The sequence below is a fragment of the Gymnoscopelus braueri genome, assembly GCF_963280865.1.
Source record: "Gymnoscopelus braueri genome assembly, chromosome: 9".
Classification (NCBI taxonomy): Eukaryota; Metazoa; Chordata; class Actinopteri; order Myctophiformes; family Myctophidae; genus Gymnoscopelus; species Gymnoscopelus braueri.
In genome coordinates, this window is record NC_137610.1 from 35,132,830 (window position 1) to 35,148,208 (window position 15,379).

Genomic DNA, 15,379 nt, shown 5'->3' on the forward strand with positions numbered 1-15,379 from the left:
GTATTTGAAAACTTGAAATGGGACATTCTGCATAATCTTTCTACTTTTGGTACTTTAATGCTTTTGTACTTTTACTTAAGCCAATTTTGATAACCGGACTTTTACTTGTAATAGAATAGTTCTACATTGATACTGATACTTTCACTTAAGTGAAACATTGTTGTACTTTTTCCACCACTGAATGAATTTGTGATGAAGCAGCGTGGTAATAAGAACTACATGTCCCAGAGTGCTTTGCGGCTCGGGAGGTAAGCCTGCACAAATCCTCTCCGCTAATCGCATCATCCCTACGGCTTGTGAGGAGAGTTTCAAGGATCACAGAGGAGGAGAGCATACACTGACAGTCATATGTGAACATCTCCATCGCCTGTGCCGTGGTGTACACATTATTAAGGAGAGAGAGGGGCTATTGAGCAGAACAGCGATGAAAATGGATTTAAATGCCATCATAGAGCAAATGGAGACAGGGGACCAGGACGCTGCTTTGGTCGCTCTACAGTCGTATAACAAGGAGGTAAACACCATCATCACTGTGTCATGATCACGTAGATGAGTTTACATTTCAAATACATGTCAAATATATTGCAAAATCAGTACACAATTGTATTATGAATTCTGAAATCTAGCTATAATACAAAATCATTGTAGTGTATGTTCCTTTAGGCCTGATTTTAGGAGAAGTAGGTAAACATTCTCCATTCTATTTAATAAGAATAATTTATTTGATCATTTTGTATGCTGTTTTTCACAATTCTTCAGTAGATTAATCACAAAACAAAATATGATCTGGATGTTTGCATGTTGGCCATCTTTGCAAACTAAACCTATTATTTGTCTAACACGGGCTCATGCCCATTGTTGCATTTCGTGTCAAAAAGGCCTGCACTCTCTGCGTTCTCCAACTTCCATTTGTACACTTTTAGAGAAGACTTACATGGGCTAACTGTAAGTTTTTGGTTGCAACTTAAAGCCATTTAGCTGGGGACCCCCTGGAACCCCCTCAAGGATCCCTGTGGGTCCCTCCTTGCACCCCACTATGAGAACCACTGGCCTATGCTATACTCCCTCATTTTCTATCGCTCATTACACTGAATTTTGGCAATACAAATAAATAGTCCAATCCCTATAGTAGGTTTTTAACATAAACAGCCTATATATTTGATTCGAATCGAGATTATGGGAGAGGCTCATTGTTACTAATGACTGTTTTACATTTACCCAATATCATATCATATCATAAAATCATACATTCCTATCTTCCAAAGGTAGGCTGGCAGGGAAACGCATACACAAGAACACATACAGTGTGCAGTACACACACACACACACACACACACACACACACACACACACACACACACACCCACACCCACACCCACACCCACACACACACACACACACACACACACACACACACACACACACACACACACACACACACACACACATATATATGTGTGTGCATGCAAACTTTCCTTGAAACTGATGGGTAAACTGAACGTTTTCTAACATTGTGACAAGTAGCCTAACAGCTAGATCATATAGCCTATAAATCGATACAAAGAAATGTAACATTATCCCTTTCACTCTCATAGTGTTTTCCATTCAATGGTTCAATCAGTTTGGTTATATTTTATACTTTTTTATACTTTAGACTGTTGTCTTTTGTAGAGGTCTGTGTGGCTGAGATTGGGCTTTGAAAACCTGCTCACGGGCCTCACGTTATCTGGCTATTAGCACTTAAAAACACTTGAAAATATCTTCCATTAATATCCAACTTTTGATAACATCCAACGTGTGGGAAACAAGGACCTCTATTGTTTTCTGGATCTCCCAGACACATTTAATCCTTTATTACAGTAGCATGGCATTGATAACAGATGGATAACTGACAAATGAATTAGTGAACAACTGTGATTAAAATGTGCTTCAATGAGTATAGAAAAAGTATAATTCCATGAGCTTAACAGAACAAATCAAGTTAAAAGAATATTAGGCCAATACCACAGAAGTTTGTTCAGTATTCCTGTCCAAATATCCAGTCAAAGTGGTTATGTACAGTATAACTACACTCTTGCAGAGCTACCTACTGATCCCAGGTCTGTGCTGGTGTAGGAGAGAAAAGGATGAGTGGGAACAACCTTTAGCTGAGTGAGAATTGAGCCTGGAGGCAATAGGATTAGATATACTTTGATGCACAAATAGCGTTGTCATGGCTCACTCAAAGCTTTTTCTAAAGAGCTCCCAGCAGGTCCCAGAGACTATAAGCGTGGCATGACAACTGTTTACTGTACATATACGTTTATTGCTACTAGTGTTGATGATGTGATGTCTTGTTTATTATTGTATATCATTGTATGTCTTTAAATGTCTAGATGAATTGAGGACCACAATGGAAACAAGCCCTCAGGGCTTTTTGTGTTATCCTTTTAGCAATCATTGTAAAATCGTATCACTGTGCTATTTGCAAACTGTATTCATTCAATCAATCAACATAGTCCTGTCTAATAGACTGCAGTGCATATATTATATTAATTATCATTATGTTGAGTCTCCGATTATTATATGGCCCTTCTCCATTTTCCATTAGAACCGTGACCCTGTTTTGAATATCTTTTGAGAGGTGATTACAACCCTAGTTTGACGTAAGAGCAAAAATGGCTGCCATGTGTATATGGTCAAATCTCCCTTTGCAGATGACAAAAGCATGGTGGCATAATTCTGGAACAACAATGTATTATATGCTATTAGGTGACCTGTAATAGTAGGCTACTTATGACCACTGTCATTGTCACATCCTCCTGGTTTCTTTCTAACAATTTACCTATGTTCCTCTTCTCCCCTCTTATCTACTCCTCCTTCCTATCCTTTTCCTTGCTTCTCCCTTTTCTTGCTCCTCTTATTTTGTCACCCATCCACCCCCACCTCCACATCCACCCCCACCCCCACCCTTCACTTTCCTCTCTGCAGAAGAGCCAATGCTTCACATTCAGCACAGACCAGTCGGCTAACAGACAGGTATTGATAACGTTCTTCACTTTCAGACATTTAATGATGGGTGGATTGATGGACGGATGGATGCATGGGTGGGTGGCTGGATGGATGGATGGTGGATGGATGGATGGATGGTCGGTATGTCGGTCAGATTGTTGATTGATCAAAACACGTATGTTTTATTATTCCGTAAAGGACCACCATTATTATTCACCATTAATATTGTGCTGTCAGTGTTAGTGCAGCATTGATAAGACACACAGAAGTGTTTTTTTTTTTTTTACGAAACCTACGTCCAAAACCTACGTTTATTATACAATTCTTAGCATTATTTGTTGTAACTGCAAAAGGAATGGGTATAAAAGATACTACAATTATTTTCATCTAGCAACATGCTCAAGTCTGTGTTTCACGTACCATGACAATTTTGATGTAGATTGGTGGGATTTGTAAAACATTTGTTACTGATATTGACAGCAGTATGTGAGGAGGCTTGGATGTCAGTAATTAACATTGACCTACAAGTCTTCCCTGCAATAACTTTACACATAACATAATGAAATGTGACGCTCTCTTATTTAACAACTTTTCTCTCTCTTTATTCTCTTTCTCTCCCTGTGTGTGTCTGCATGCTTGGGGCTTTAGGAAGGGATATTGCAAGAGGTATCAGTTTGACTGGCTGTCAGTCCTGTGTTGTAGAGAAACAGAGCCCACAGTCTATCTTAACCACCCTAACACATGGTTTTCCTTATTAGTTATTTGGCTAACTCACGAGTAAGAGACCACACCACAATGAATAAAGCAATGAGGTTTTACAAATGTTAAAGGCACACCTTGCTGATTTTGAACATAAATCCCATTGTTCTGATGTGAGGAGATCATATGGTGAGGGGGAGAAAAAACTTGTATTCTGTGTATTTCTCTGCAAAATGTGGAAGTTTGTGGAGAAGTGCACAGTATGAGGATATACAGTATGTACTACAGTATGTAGGTCAGATAATGGAACCAAAACAGGACCAAAAACAGTTGTTTGCTGTATCATGTTGTTGTCAGGCAGAGACCTTGTATCTATTTCAACTTTTAATGTTTTTTCGTAAACTAATGCCCTGCTTTATCATACAGCGCCGCACAAAAGTACTACAAATAGAATATCTACAAGCTCACAACGCGTTGCGATGCAACGTGAGCTTGTAGATCGTCTATTTTCACCATTTTTAAATAAAATAATAGTAAAAAAGGAATGGTTTTGGACATTCAGGTTTCCACCAGACAGCAACAATATACTGTACACGACTACACAATGCAATCCGATGACTGGGGAGTGATGTATGATCTGAATAGCTATAGCAAAATATTAGGACTGGTGTTCAGGTGGGGGTGCTGGTCATTTTGGTGTGGCCTCTGCTACAATCAAAACTCAAGTTAAAATAATGATGGTTTATTTATTATTATTATTATTATTAGTAGTAGTAGTAGTAGTAGTAGTAGTAGTAGTAGTAGTATATACAGTATTTCTCAATAAGGGTTTGTCTGGTTCTACTTTGATTCAAGTAAATGGAGACATACACTCTGGGCTTCTGTTAGTAGAAACAGGCCTTGGATCAGTTCACTTTCTAATCAATCAGTTCAAAATTGACAACTTTATTGGGTTAGGGATTAGACTCATTTCAATTTCAAAGAAATCATTCTTCATATTGGTTAGAAAGTGAATCGGTTTGTGATGGTAATCTATCATCAGTAGTGAAAGATAGTATGTTCTTCATCTTTCCAAGAATGCATTATCAAATGGATGGAAGGATCAATGCATGAATAAATTAATGCTTTATCGTTGCTAGATTTCTTTTAATCTATTTATGTATATACAGTATATATTATTGTATGTACTATGCATTGATTCAATACATTATTCATGATGAAAATGAAACAGTATTATTAGGCCTAATTTCATATTTCTTTACATATCACTTCAAAAACAATACTGATAATTTAATCAGTTATTATAGTAATATTCATCCACATAGGCAACATGTTCAAATGAAAATGTTTTGTGGAACTGTAGTTTTAGTTCTATATATTCAATGTCTCTATTTAAGTAAATATCTCTAGGTCAAACGCCATATTCTGTAAGTCTGTCTGATGTGTTTTTACATTTGAATAGCAGCTACTGTACATAATAAGTACTGGTCCCACTGGGACAAGACATTTCAAATTTGAGTTTAGTAACAAACTCATATTCAGTGTTTATTCCGTTTTGGAATGGACCATGTAATGTTTGCCAAACTGTTTGCAGTTCCCTCAAATTATAGCAGACTTGGATTATTTTCTCAAATTTCTCAGATTTAGGTGGATGTGTTTGGCTGTCAACACCAGTTGGCCATTAAGCACAAACACGGATAAAGATGGTGTCTTATGCTTAATTTGTACACTGCAATATGAAGTTTAAATCACAAATTCAGAGCTGAGAGTCTCATGCCCAGTTAGGGGCAAAGGTTCAGCTTAGTTGACACTGCATGCTATCATTATGTAAGACACACCCGCTGACCCACAGAGAACACAGCCTATAGGGAGGTCTTATGCAAGACAGCTTAGAAGACATGATAATCAGTGTTAGTTTGCGGGCTGCAAATGGTCACAATTTCAACCAGATGAAATCAATGCCATTAGATATGACTAAATTGGAAAACACAAATATATATTCATTAGATCAAGTCAGAGTTAAATTAATAAGTAAGATCACCTTCATAATAATAACCAGAATGATTTGAATAAGATGCTAAAAGTAGACATATCACGTGGCTTTGGAGGGGAGCAGATCTACAAATATAAATAAAATTAGAAAAAAATCGGAGAAAAAAAACGTGGCCTGCACTATGTAACTTTCCTCTTCTAACCCGGATTTGAACCTGGTTTCCTGCGCAAGTGCTGAAATGTGTACCATTGATCTAATAGAGCCTGCCTGCTTGCTCAAAGATAAATTGAATCTTAACCTTCAGGTCAAAATTTGTGTCAAACCAGTAACAGGATTGTGTCAAAGGTCATGTCTCACCTAGACACAGTCTAGTCTCAATAGAAGAGCAGGGAGACAAAATACAAGTAGTGATTAAAGATATTATTGGTAGCATATTGATATAGGCCGATATTTCATTTAAAAAATGCTATATCGGTATAGAACCAAAATAATTCCGATATTCTTTCACTGATATTGACCGATATTCTTTCACCTATATTGGAGAGTCAATCCTCTGTGCTTATGATTAGTATGTATCGACCTCCAAAGTGCAGCAAAGCCTTATTTCTAACAGAAATATCAGAACTTTTATCTATCTGTTCCACTAATTATGACAGAACTCTGATTACTGGAGATGCTAATCTACATGTTGACATTGTTTCGGATGTTGTGGCTATGGGTTTCCTACAGTTACTGCACAACTTTGACTTTATTCAATATGTTGTTGGGCCAACACATAAACATGGCCATACCCTGGACTTGGTGATCACTAAAGGTTTGAATATCACTGTTGACAGTATTATTGATAAGCCCGAACTAACAGACCACTATTTATTGTGTTTTAATATGACTGTCTCTGATCTAGGGAAAAACAATACAGAATATACTATAAAAAAACGTTTTTTTAGCTCATCTGCAGCAAACGAGTTTCCTCGTCATCTGGCGTGTGTGCAGGTGCCCCCCCTACTTGATGCTCCCTCAGTGAATGATATGGTTCAACATTTTAATCTCAAATTAGAGTCAGCTCTCGACATAGTGGCTCCTATGAAAACTAAAAAGAAACTTAACTCTAGAGTAACACCCTGGATCGACGAGCACATGCGCTCACTCAAGAAAGAATGTCGTAAAGCTGAGCGAATTTGGAAAAAACAAACTCACTGTCCACCTAGAGATCTTTAAGAAGTCAACAGTGGCCTATAACAAAGCACTGCGCTTGGCAAGGCAGGCATATTTTTCACGCATTATCAATGACAACAAGCAAAATGCCAGAGTCTTATTCTCTACCATTGAACATCTCTTAAACCCCCCCCAGGCTTACAAGGAGTCGCTCCCTGCTTCTAAAGCTAAGTGTGATGAGTTTGCATCCTTTTTTGAAAACAAAATTTTTAGCATTCGAGCTGGTATTATGAATGCTGCTGCTAGCACTGCAAATGCGGCAAATGGTGCATGGTGCAAAAATGTAGATCCCTCCAGAGGAAGCCTAATATCATTCTGCGCAATTAATGAAGAGGAACTCCGTAAAACTATATCACAGATGACATCATCATCTTGCTCACTGGATGTAGTACCCACCCCGTTTCTCAAAGAGGTTTTAGACAGTGTTATTGGAGATATCCTAAGAATTGTAAACAGCTCTCTACTTTCAGGCGTCTTTCCAGACTCACTGAAAACGGCTGTAGTCAGGCCGTTACTCAAGAAACACAACCTTGATCCATTGGTGCTGGGTAATTATAGACCAATCTCAAATCTGCCATTTTTGGGCAAGGTCTTAGAAAAAACTATCTTTCATCAACTGGATGTGTTCCTACAGAACAATAAGGTTCATAACAAATTCCAATCTGGCTTCAGGAAAGGTCATAGTACAGAAACAGCACTTGTAAAAGTAATTAATGATCTTAGGGTGTCCGCTGACGACAAAAATTTATCTGTTCTCCTACTCCTTGACTTAACCGCTGCTTTTGATACGATTGATCACACAATTCTACTACAACGTTTGGAGTACTGGATTGGTTTGTCAGGCACAGCCTTGTCTTGGTTTCACTCTTACCTAACAGGCAGAAGCTATTTTGTCAGTCTAGCTAACTTTGACTCTGACAAACACAACATCTGTTCTGGTATTCCACAAGGCTCAATTCTGGGTCCCTTATTGTTCTCCCTGTATATACTACCGCTGGGAGAACTCATCGCCGATCACGGAGTGAACTTCCATTTCTATGCTGATGATACCCAGCTGTATCTTTCAGTAGCTCCAGACGACCCCTGCGCTCTAGACCCATTGTTGACCTGTCTGTCCAGTATAAAATGCTGGATGAGTGAGAACTTTCTTAAGCTAAATGAGGATAAAACAGAAGTTCTCATAATTGGCTCCAGTGAGCAGAGAGAATCAATAACAAGTAGACTTGGTAACCTGGCTGTAGAAAGTAACACCACAGTAAAGAACCTGGGGGTTAATATTATCGATTCTGAATTGAATTTCAATACACACATTAATCATGTCACCAAGATTGCTTTCTTTCATCTTAGAAATATTGCGCGAATTAGAGACTATCTGTCGTTAGACGATGCAAAAACGCTGATCCACGCTTTTGTTTTCTCTCGGCTTGATTACTGCAACGCACTCTACTCTGGCCTGCCAAAGAAAACAACTGACAGATTACAACTTGTTCAAAATGCTGCAGCCAGAATTTTAACTAAAACTAGGATGAGAGAACATATCACTCCAGTTCTAGCTTCACTACACTGGCTCCCGGTTGTTTTTAGGATTGATTTTAAAATTATTTTAATAGTTTATAAAGCTCTAAATGGTCTGGCACCTTCCTACCTCTCTGACTGCCTAGAGAGATATGTTCCAAACCGGGCCCTCAGGTCTTCAAGTGCTGACCTGCTCGAGGTGCCTACAATGACATATAAAAAATACGGTGAAGCAGCATTCTGCTTTTACGGTCCGACAGTGTGGAATAAACTCCCATTACACTTAAGACAGGCAGCCTCTGTAGATAGCTTTAAAGCACAGCTCAAGACCTATTACTTCACGCTTGCTTTTAGCTGATTCTTTGGTTGATTTTTAATTCCTCACTGTATTGCCTATTTTAATGTTGTTTTATGCCTTTGCTTTTATTTTATTTTATTTTATTTTTGTTTGCTTTATTGTTAAATTGGTTCTAACTGTAATTGTATTCTTGCTCTGTAAAGCACTTTGAGCTGCATTTCATGTCATGAAAGGTGCTATACAAATAAAGTTTATTATTATTATTATATTGACCGATATTTCACCGATTTTGACCGATATTTCACCGATATTTCCGCAATAATAATGTGACCGTTAATGGCTTTGAAATTGAAAAATAAGAAATTTCAGCAATGAGCTCAATATAAATATAATATATAACGATGCAATATATCGATATCGGACGATTTGACCCCGCATGTTATCGGATATCTGATATCGGCCAAAATTTCAATATCTTGCATTTCTAAATTTTAAGTTATAAATTGTATTATATTGTATACTCTACCATACAAATTAGTTACATAAAGAAAATGAAAATTACTAATAGAAGAAAACAGTTAAAAATAGCAAGGTGAAAAACAGAATTATACTGAATGCAGGTTTGCAGGCATTTGTGTGTGGGTGTATGCTTGCATGCGCGTGTGCACCAGCTGCTCCGATAAAAATAAATTAGTCTTGTCTCTCCTATACCTGTGACACAGAGATTATTTGTAATGGCTAATGCTCTTTAAGCTCGGATTTCTGGTTGAAATGTCATTGTCATGGTGAAGACAAGTACAAGTATGGAGCAGTTGGCATCTGGAGGCTTCCTGGTTCACTTCTATGGGGCAGGCGCACACTTACAGAGAGACAGACACTTGTTATGTACAGTATTTACCTTGCTTTATGCTGCACATTTTTCTAAAATAATTTCTAGAGCAATTGTGCTTATAGGGTTTTTTTCACTTTAAAATACATCGTCATTTTAACGTCTACATAGGCTTTTAAGTGCACCCTTGACAGTTTTTAAATTGCTTGATTCAGTATTTAGATATTTGATATTCATTTTATCAGACACACTCCCTTTTTCAGGGGGAACGGAGGGACGGTGGATCTGAGATTATGATTTAATGTGAAAAATATTCAAGATGTACTTCCTTGGCCTACTGGCATGCATAATCAATTCATCACTGATCAGTCCAGTGGTTTTCAAATTAGCTGCCGATATACACACACACACACACACACACACACACACGCACACACACACACACACACACACACACACCTACACTTCGAGATTGTACAAAATGTAAAAAAAATCACCCATTTGGTTTAATTCGCATTCTCAGAGTTAAATTAACATTTATGAATTTACAACATATCTATCTCCATATGTAAACTGCACTCTGAAGAAGGGTTTTATCCCAAAATAGTAATACCTGCTGGCAATAAATGCCAGGCATTATTTTTAATTGAAAATAGTGTTAGTAATATGTAATATGTAATATTACTAACATTACCCTTTATAGTTGGTTACCATGTATTAATTGTATTTTGATTATATTATGTATTTATTAATTATATCAATCCATTTATATTTAATTGGATTGATAATAATGAATTGTCTAGGATTTTGCATAGCCCGATGAGGGTATTTATTGATGGTTAACTATGGCATTCCATTCTAAACCTCTCAAATTCTGTGAAAATTACTAAACAGCTGGACTTCTGTGACATTTGCAAATGCGGTGTGTGTGTGTGTGTGTGTGTGTGTGTGTCTTAGATCATATCTAATTAATGTACTAGTGCTAATGAGTCTAATCAGATATTGTCATCCTGTGCAGCATCTGGGGGAGTTGGTACTTGGCTTCCTGAACAGGGAGCTGCAGCCTTCCTGTCAGCTGGCCTGTTTAGAGACTATACGCATCCTCTCCAGAGACAAACACTCCCTGGATCCATTCACCACCTGCTCTGCCATGGCCACCCTTGCCCGCTACGCTGGTATTGCGGTGGTCAATACTGTACCCACACACAATCAGCCAGAACAAGGTAATAAATAAATTTCAAGGCTTTGACATTTATCAACTACAATTGATAAACTTATGCTAGGGCTGGGAAATTAACCAAAAATATATCGAAAACGACATATAGAACCTCTAACCAACTTAAATCTGATTAAACACTTAACACTTATATACTTCGACAATGGTGGCATGCAAATAGCGAAAATAGTCGATCCACAGGCTAACAACGGTCGTCATGTCATGTCACTATGACTCAGCCATAACCATATTATAAGGAGTTCCCAATGCAGCTACGGCCACATATGGAGTGTGTTGTCTAACCTCAATGTGTCGTCATGGCATCAGGCGCAAACAAATCAGTCCGTTCCATATATGGGCACAAAAGGGGGCATGCCCATATATGGGTATATACTGATGACATCAGGAAAGGAGTCAAACAATGGCGTTACTCACCAAAAATAACTGGTTTTGATGCTGATGCTAATGCTCATCAAGCCACAGCTGACCAACTGTTTGCCAGACCCAAGGGGTCGGGGCTTACATGAGGCTTTGTATCTGTTTTCTCCATACATGGTATGTCACTTTGTCCCCCGGCCCCAGCCAAAAAAGTCTGTCCCTCTTTCGTCATAGAAGGGACATAGAAGGGACACACGTCATGCGATGCCCGGCCATTCAGATTTCAACCACTAGGGGTCTGGCAGTACCAGGTCTCCTAGTTCTTGTTTCACTACATGAATCCTAGAATCCCTCTTCTGGGCATATCATAATAAACATTAGGCAAAGATATGTAAACATTTGGTGAAAATAGCAGATCTACAAGTACTCAAAGCAATGCGTTGTGAGCTTGTAGAACGGCTATTTTCACTATTTGACGTACAACAAAGTACATAGGGTTGAGAGGTTTTAAGTGTGGTTTGTGTTTTCCTCGTAAAGCATTGTCTACATGGGATCAAATTCAAGGCCAGATATAAAATGAGAGGTTAATGTGGCTTAAATGTTAGAGGAGGTGTATTTGGCCGGATGGTCGCTGGTTCAATCCACCAGACTGAAATACAAATTAAAAAATGTTATTAAAGAGAAAATAAAAATAAGATTAGGCGCAGATGCTTTTATCCAGAGTGACTTAGGTGTGAAATCAGAGTAAATGGCATGAGCCCTACTGAACGAATGACAGGGTAAATAAATAGTCACATACTATAATAGAGTGCAAAGAGAACAATGAAGTGCTTCAAAGAAACTAGGATACCAGGTAAATATCAAACCTGTTAATTAAACTCAAGATACCATTACCTTGGATACCAGGTGCATAATCTAATCTATAATCTGTACTAACACTTCCTCTGATTACTGTTTTGTGGAGAGCCACCTTAAGGCACGTAACCCCCAACTGCTACAGTGGAGCTGCTCTGTGGTCAACACAACAGTATAACTGGTTGTACTAGGCATCTCCTAATTGTATCTGTGTGAGTGCAATCTGGGAACCCAAAGCCAAATGAGAATGAAAAACAGCGCCCTCTGCTGTTTGTACTATCTCATCTTGGCTCTGGGCTAATGACAACGTGGCACCCGTGCGCAAAGGAAACCGGGGTTTTGGTCTGCCTTCAGCTTTCACTTCCGGTGGTGCCACTATTTTTTTCATTCCCACTAACAATATTTCTACACGGAACACTAACACCACTTCTCCCAGAGAACATGGATCGTTTTGGTTATAAGCCCACTTGTTTCTATGATGAAAGAGTAAGTTAAAATGTGAATATCTTTCCGTGGTTTTGTCTGCTCCGCGGACGCTATTGTTAAATTAGTTTGGGTTTGTTTCGAGGGGGAAAGATCGACGGACACGTGAATCCCGCCCACTACATTTGATAGGGTAAAGCGCGGCCTGCTTCCTGATCTGAAGGCACGCCCACTTGTAGCCCAGTGCGTACATGTTATGACGAGCCTTCACGACAGATTCCAACGCAGAGCAGAATCTGTTCTTGAGAGATTAGTGTGAGTGTGAACCAGTGCATTGCTAAAAAAAAATATTTGTGCTCAGTGAACATACCCTGGATGAATAAAGTAAAATAACTAACAACAACTAGGCCTGTATTAAATATACATATTGTACATCCAATCTTTTTATATTCAAAAGTATCATCTATTGTGCTGCCTGGTCCCATCCGGAGCTATTAATGAAACAGGTTTGGACACTCTTTCTGAGCTATCTATTGACACCCTGTCTCTAGAACTAAGGACTGTTAGCAAATTGAATGCCCTATATAACATATCAAACATACTGTATTTATACACCCAAAATTCTAGAGGTACAGAATTACTTTTCTTAGTAATGGCCGTGAATTAGAATTGTGGCTACATGCATATTTGCCACTGAAAACTGCAATGGACCGTATTAATCAATGGCCCAGATCAGAATGTTTTAGGAGTAGGAGATTGCTTCTTGATCCATTCTTATTTTCTGCTCCTAGGAGAAGGAGAAGAAGGACAAGGGGAGGACATGAAGGAGGAAAACCCTGACCTGGAAGTGATTGTGGAGGCCTTAAAGTCCATCTGTAACATCCTGCTACACAATGAGACAGGCCAGGTTGGTCTTTAGTGCTGAGCATTTCACCCAGAAGGACGCGCTCTGGCTGTGCTAAAGATTTATGTCATAGAAAGAAAGGTTTTTAGCTTATATCTGATCAATGGTTTGATTGACTGACTGACTGACTGACTGACTGACTGACTGACTGACTGACTGACTGACTGACTGTTTTCCAGGTGGTGGCAGCAGAGCTGCAGTTGATGAGTGGCGTGGCAGAGAGGCTGAAACAGTGTCATGACCCCACATGGAACCATGAGGTATGGATGTAGAGACAGGTAGATATGTGGAAGGATGGATGGATGGATGTAGAGACCATAGAGCTATGTAATATCTAGAGCAGTGGTTCTGAAAGTGGGGTCCAAGGGCCCTCTGGGTTCCTTGAGGGGGTTCCAAATACTGTAAACTGTAACTAGAGTTATGGAGGTCTTTGAAATGAAAAGGTTTGAGAACCACTGATCTAGAGGACAGATGGAAAATCTCCGGCCATTCATTTCAATGAAAGTTGGTCACCCAACACATGCTAAATTGAGGAATTGTCATGTTTACAAACTAACAAAAGAGACAGTAAGATGGTGACCATACCAAAGGCCACTACAATATTCAACACCCTCCCCTCTCTCTCTCTCTAGGTACGTTTCTTTGACTTGCGTCTCACCTTTCTACTGACCGCTCTGAGAGTCGACGTCAGGGCTAAGTTGGCCCGTGAGCTCCACGGCATCAATCTCCTAGGTAATCAATATCAATCTCCTGGATGACATCTAATTATAAAAAAATTAACTTGAGCAATCATTAGTAGAAATAAACAAATTACAAGAGCATAAGAATGTACAATGTAATCTTAAAGGGCTTTAAAGTAGTACAATGCAGAATCACAAATAACGATTTTTAGCAACCTCTGCTGGTCACTACCGTCACTGCATACAATTTCCCTAGTCCTCGATTACCCAGAATTCCATTCGTTTTCACCGGAAGCCGGAAGCGTTTCAAAAAGCGATCTTTTAATTGTTTTATACTATCTACGGATCGTTTCTCTTAGCCAGTGGAGCATTAGTTACCATGAGCTGTGCTTTCTTTTTCTGTTCTTTTTCGATCTTCCAATCCTACATTATCTTAAAATCAGCGTGAGGTTCCTTTTTGTTAATAGCGCGGTAGTTCCTGGCCAAACAGGAAACCGTTGCGGTAGTTCCTGAGGACGTCGGCCACGACGTCATGACGTTGGCCAGGAACGTCATTTTCCCGGGAAAGTCCCCCCCGTACACGTTCAATAGAAAATATATAAATAAAAGGCTTCCGGGGGTGAAATTCACGGAGTGGGTGTTGTGAAACTTTTGCCACTCGCAAAAGATATACAATTTAACTTTAGTTTTGTTGAAAACGTTACCTAGTATTACTTTAAGAAAAGGTTTGCAGCTTAAAAACCAGGCTCAGTTTTGTGAAGTAAGTCAAGCTAGAAAATAAAAACAGATTTCAAAGCGGCACTTCATGTTCTGTCCATTTCCTCCTAGGTAACCAACTGGATGCCACATTGGGTCTGTGTTGGCCTGATACCCTGGAGACGGCCAGAGCAGGGTCTGAGGGTGTGTCCCCTGAAGAGCTACCCCCACTCAGCAGGCAGCAGACGGAACGAGCCATGGAAATACTCAAAATATTGTTCAATATTACATTCGACACAACCAGACGCAAAGTGGACGAGGTGCTGTCTGTGATAACATAAATGTTCCTACATTTTATTAGTATTGCCTATGGACGTTATATATATTACTACTACATTTATTAGTATTACATTTTGGCGGTTATAAAATTACTGTCTGATATTCAATTTGGCTGTCTTGGAGGTGTCCATAAACTTAGTGGCTGGAAATAGCTGGCCTTTCAAAGGAGAAGGCCAGTCAGGTCAATTGCAAGAACATTCTCAATCTCTTGGCTCTTTTTGACCACAAGAACTAAGTGAACCGTGCTTTGCTGTGTAAAGTATTTCACGGGTTCTGCATTTATTTCCACCCGTTACGGCTCCGTTTCAGATAAGGTTCATATATATATAATTATAGCGAAAATAGCCA

General features: G+C 39.0%; 1 protein-coding gene across 1 annotated transcript in view; it reads left to right on the plus strand.

Moving 5' to 3' along the window:
* Positions 1-424: 424 nt before the first annotated feature.
* The window catches only part of ric8a (RIC8 guanine nucleotide exchange factor A), a gene marked incomplete at both ends in the record, with an annotated part of 19,319 nt that continues 4,364 nt past the window's right edge, over positions 425-15,379 (plus strand). Inside the window, 8 exons of the mRNA XM_080438151.1 lie at positions 425-514; positions 2,971-3,018; positions 3,640-3,657; positions 10,559-10,763; positions 13,204-13,319; positions 13,496-13,576; positions 13,949-14,048; positions 14,825-15,012. Coding sequence (XP_080294277.1) covers positions 425-514; positions 2,971-3,018; positions 3,640-3,657; positions 10,559-10,763; positions 13,204-13,319; positions 13,496-13,576; positions 13,949-14,048; positions 14,825-15,012 — 846 coding nt within the window. The remainder of the gene's footprint in view (positions 515-2,970; positions 3,019-3,639; positions 3,658-10,558; positions 10,764-13,203; positions 13,320-13,495; positions 13,577-13,948; positions 14,049-14,824; positions 15,013-15,379) is intronic.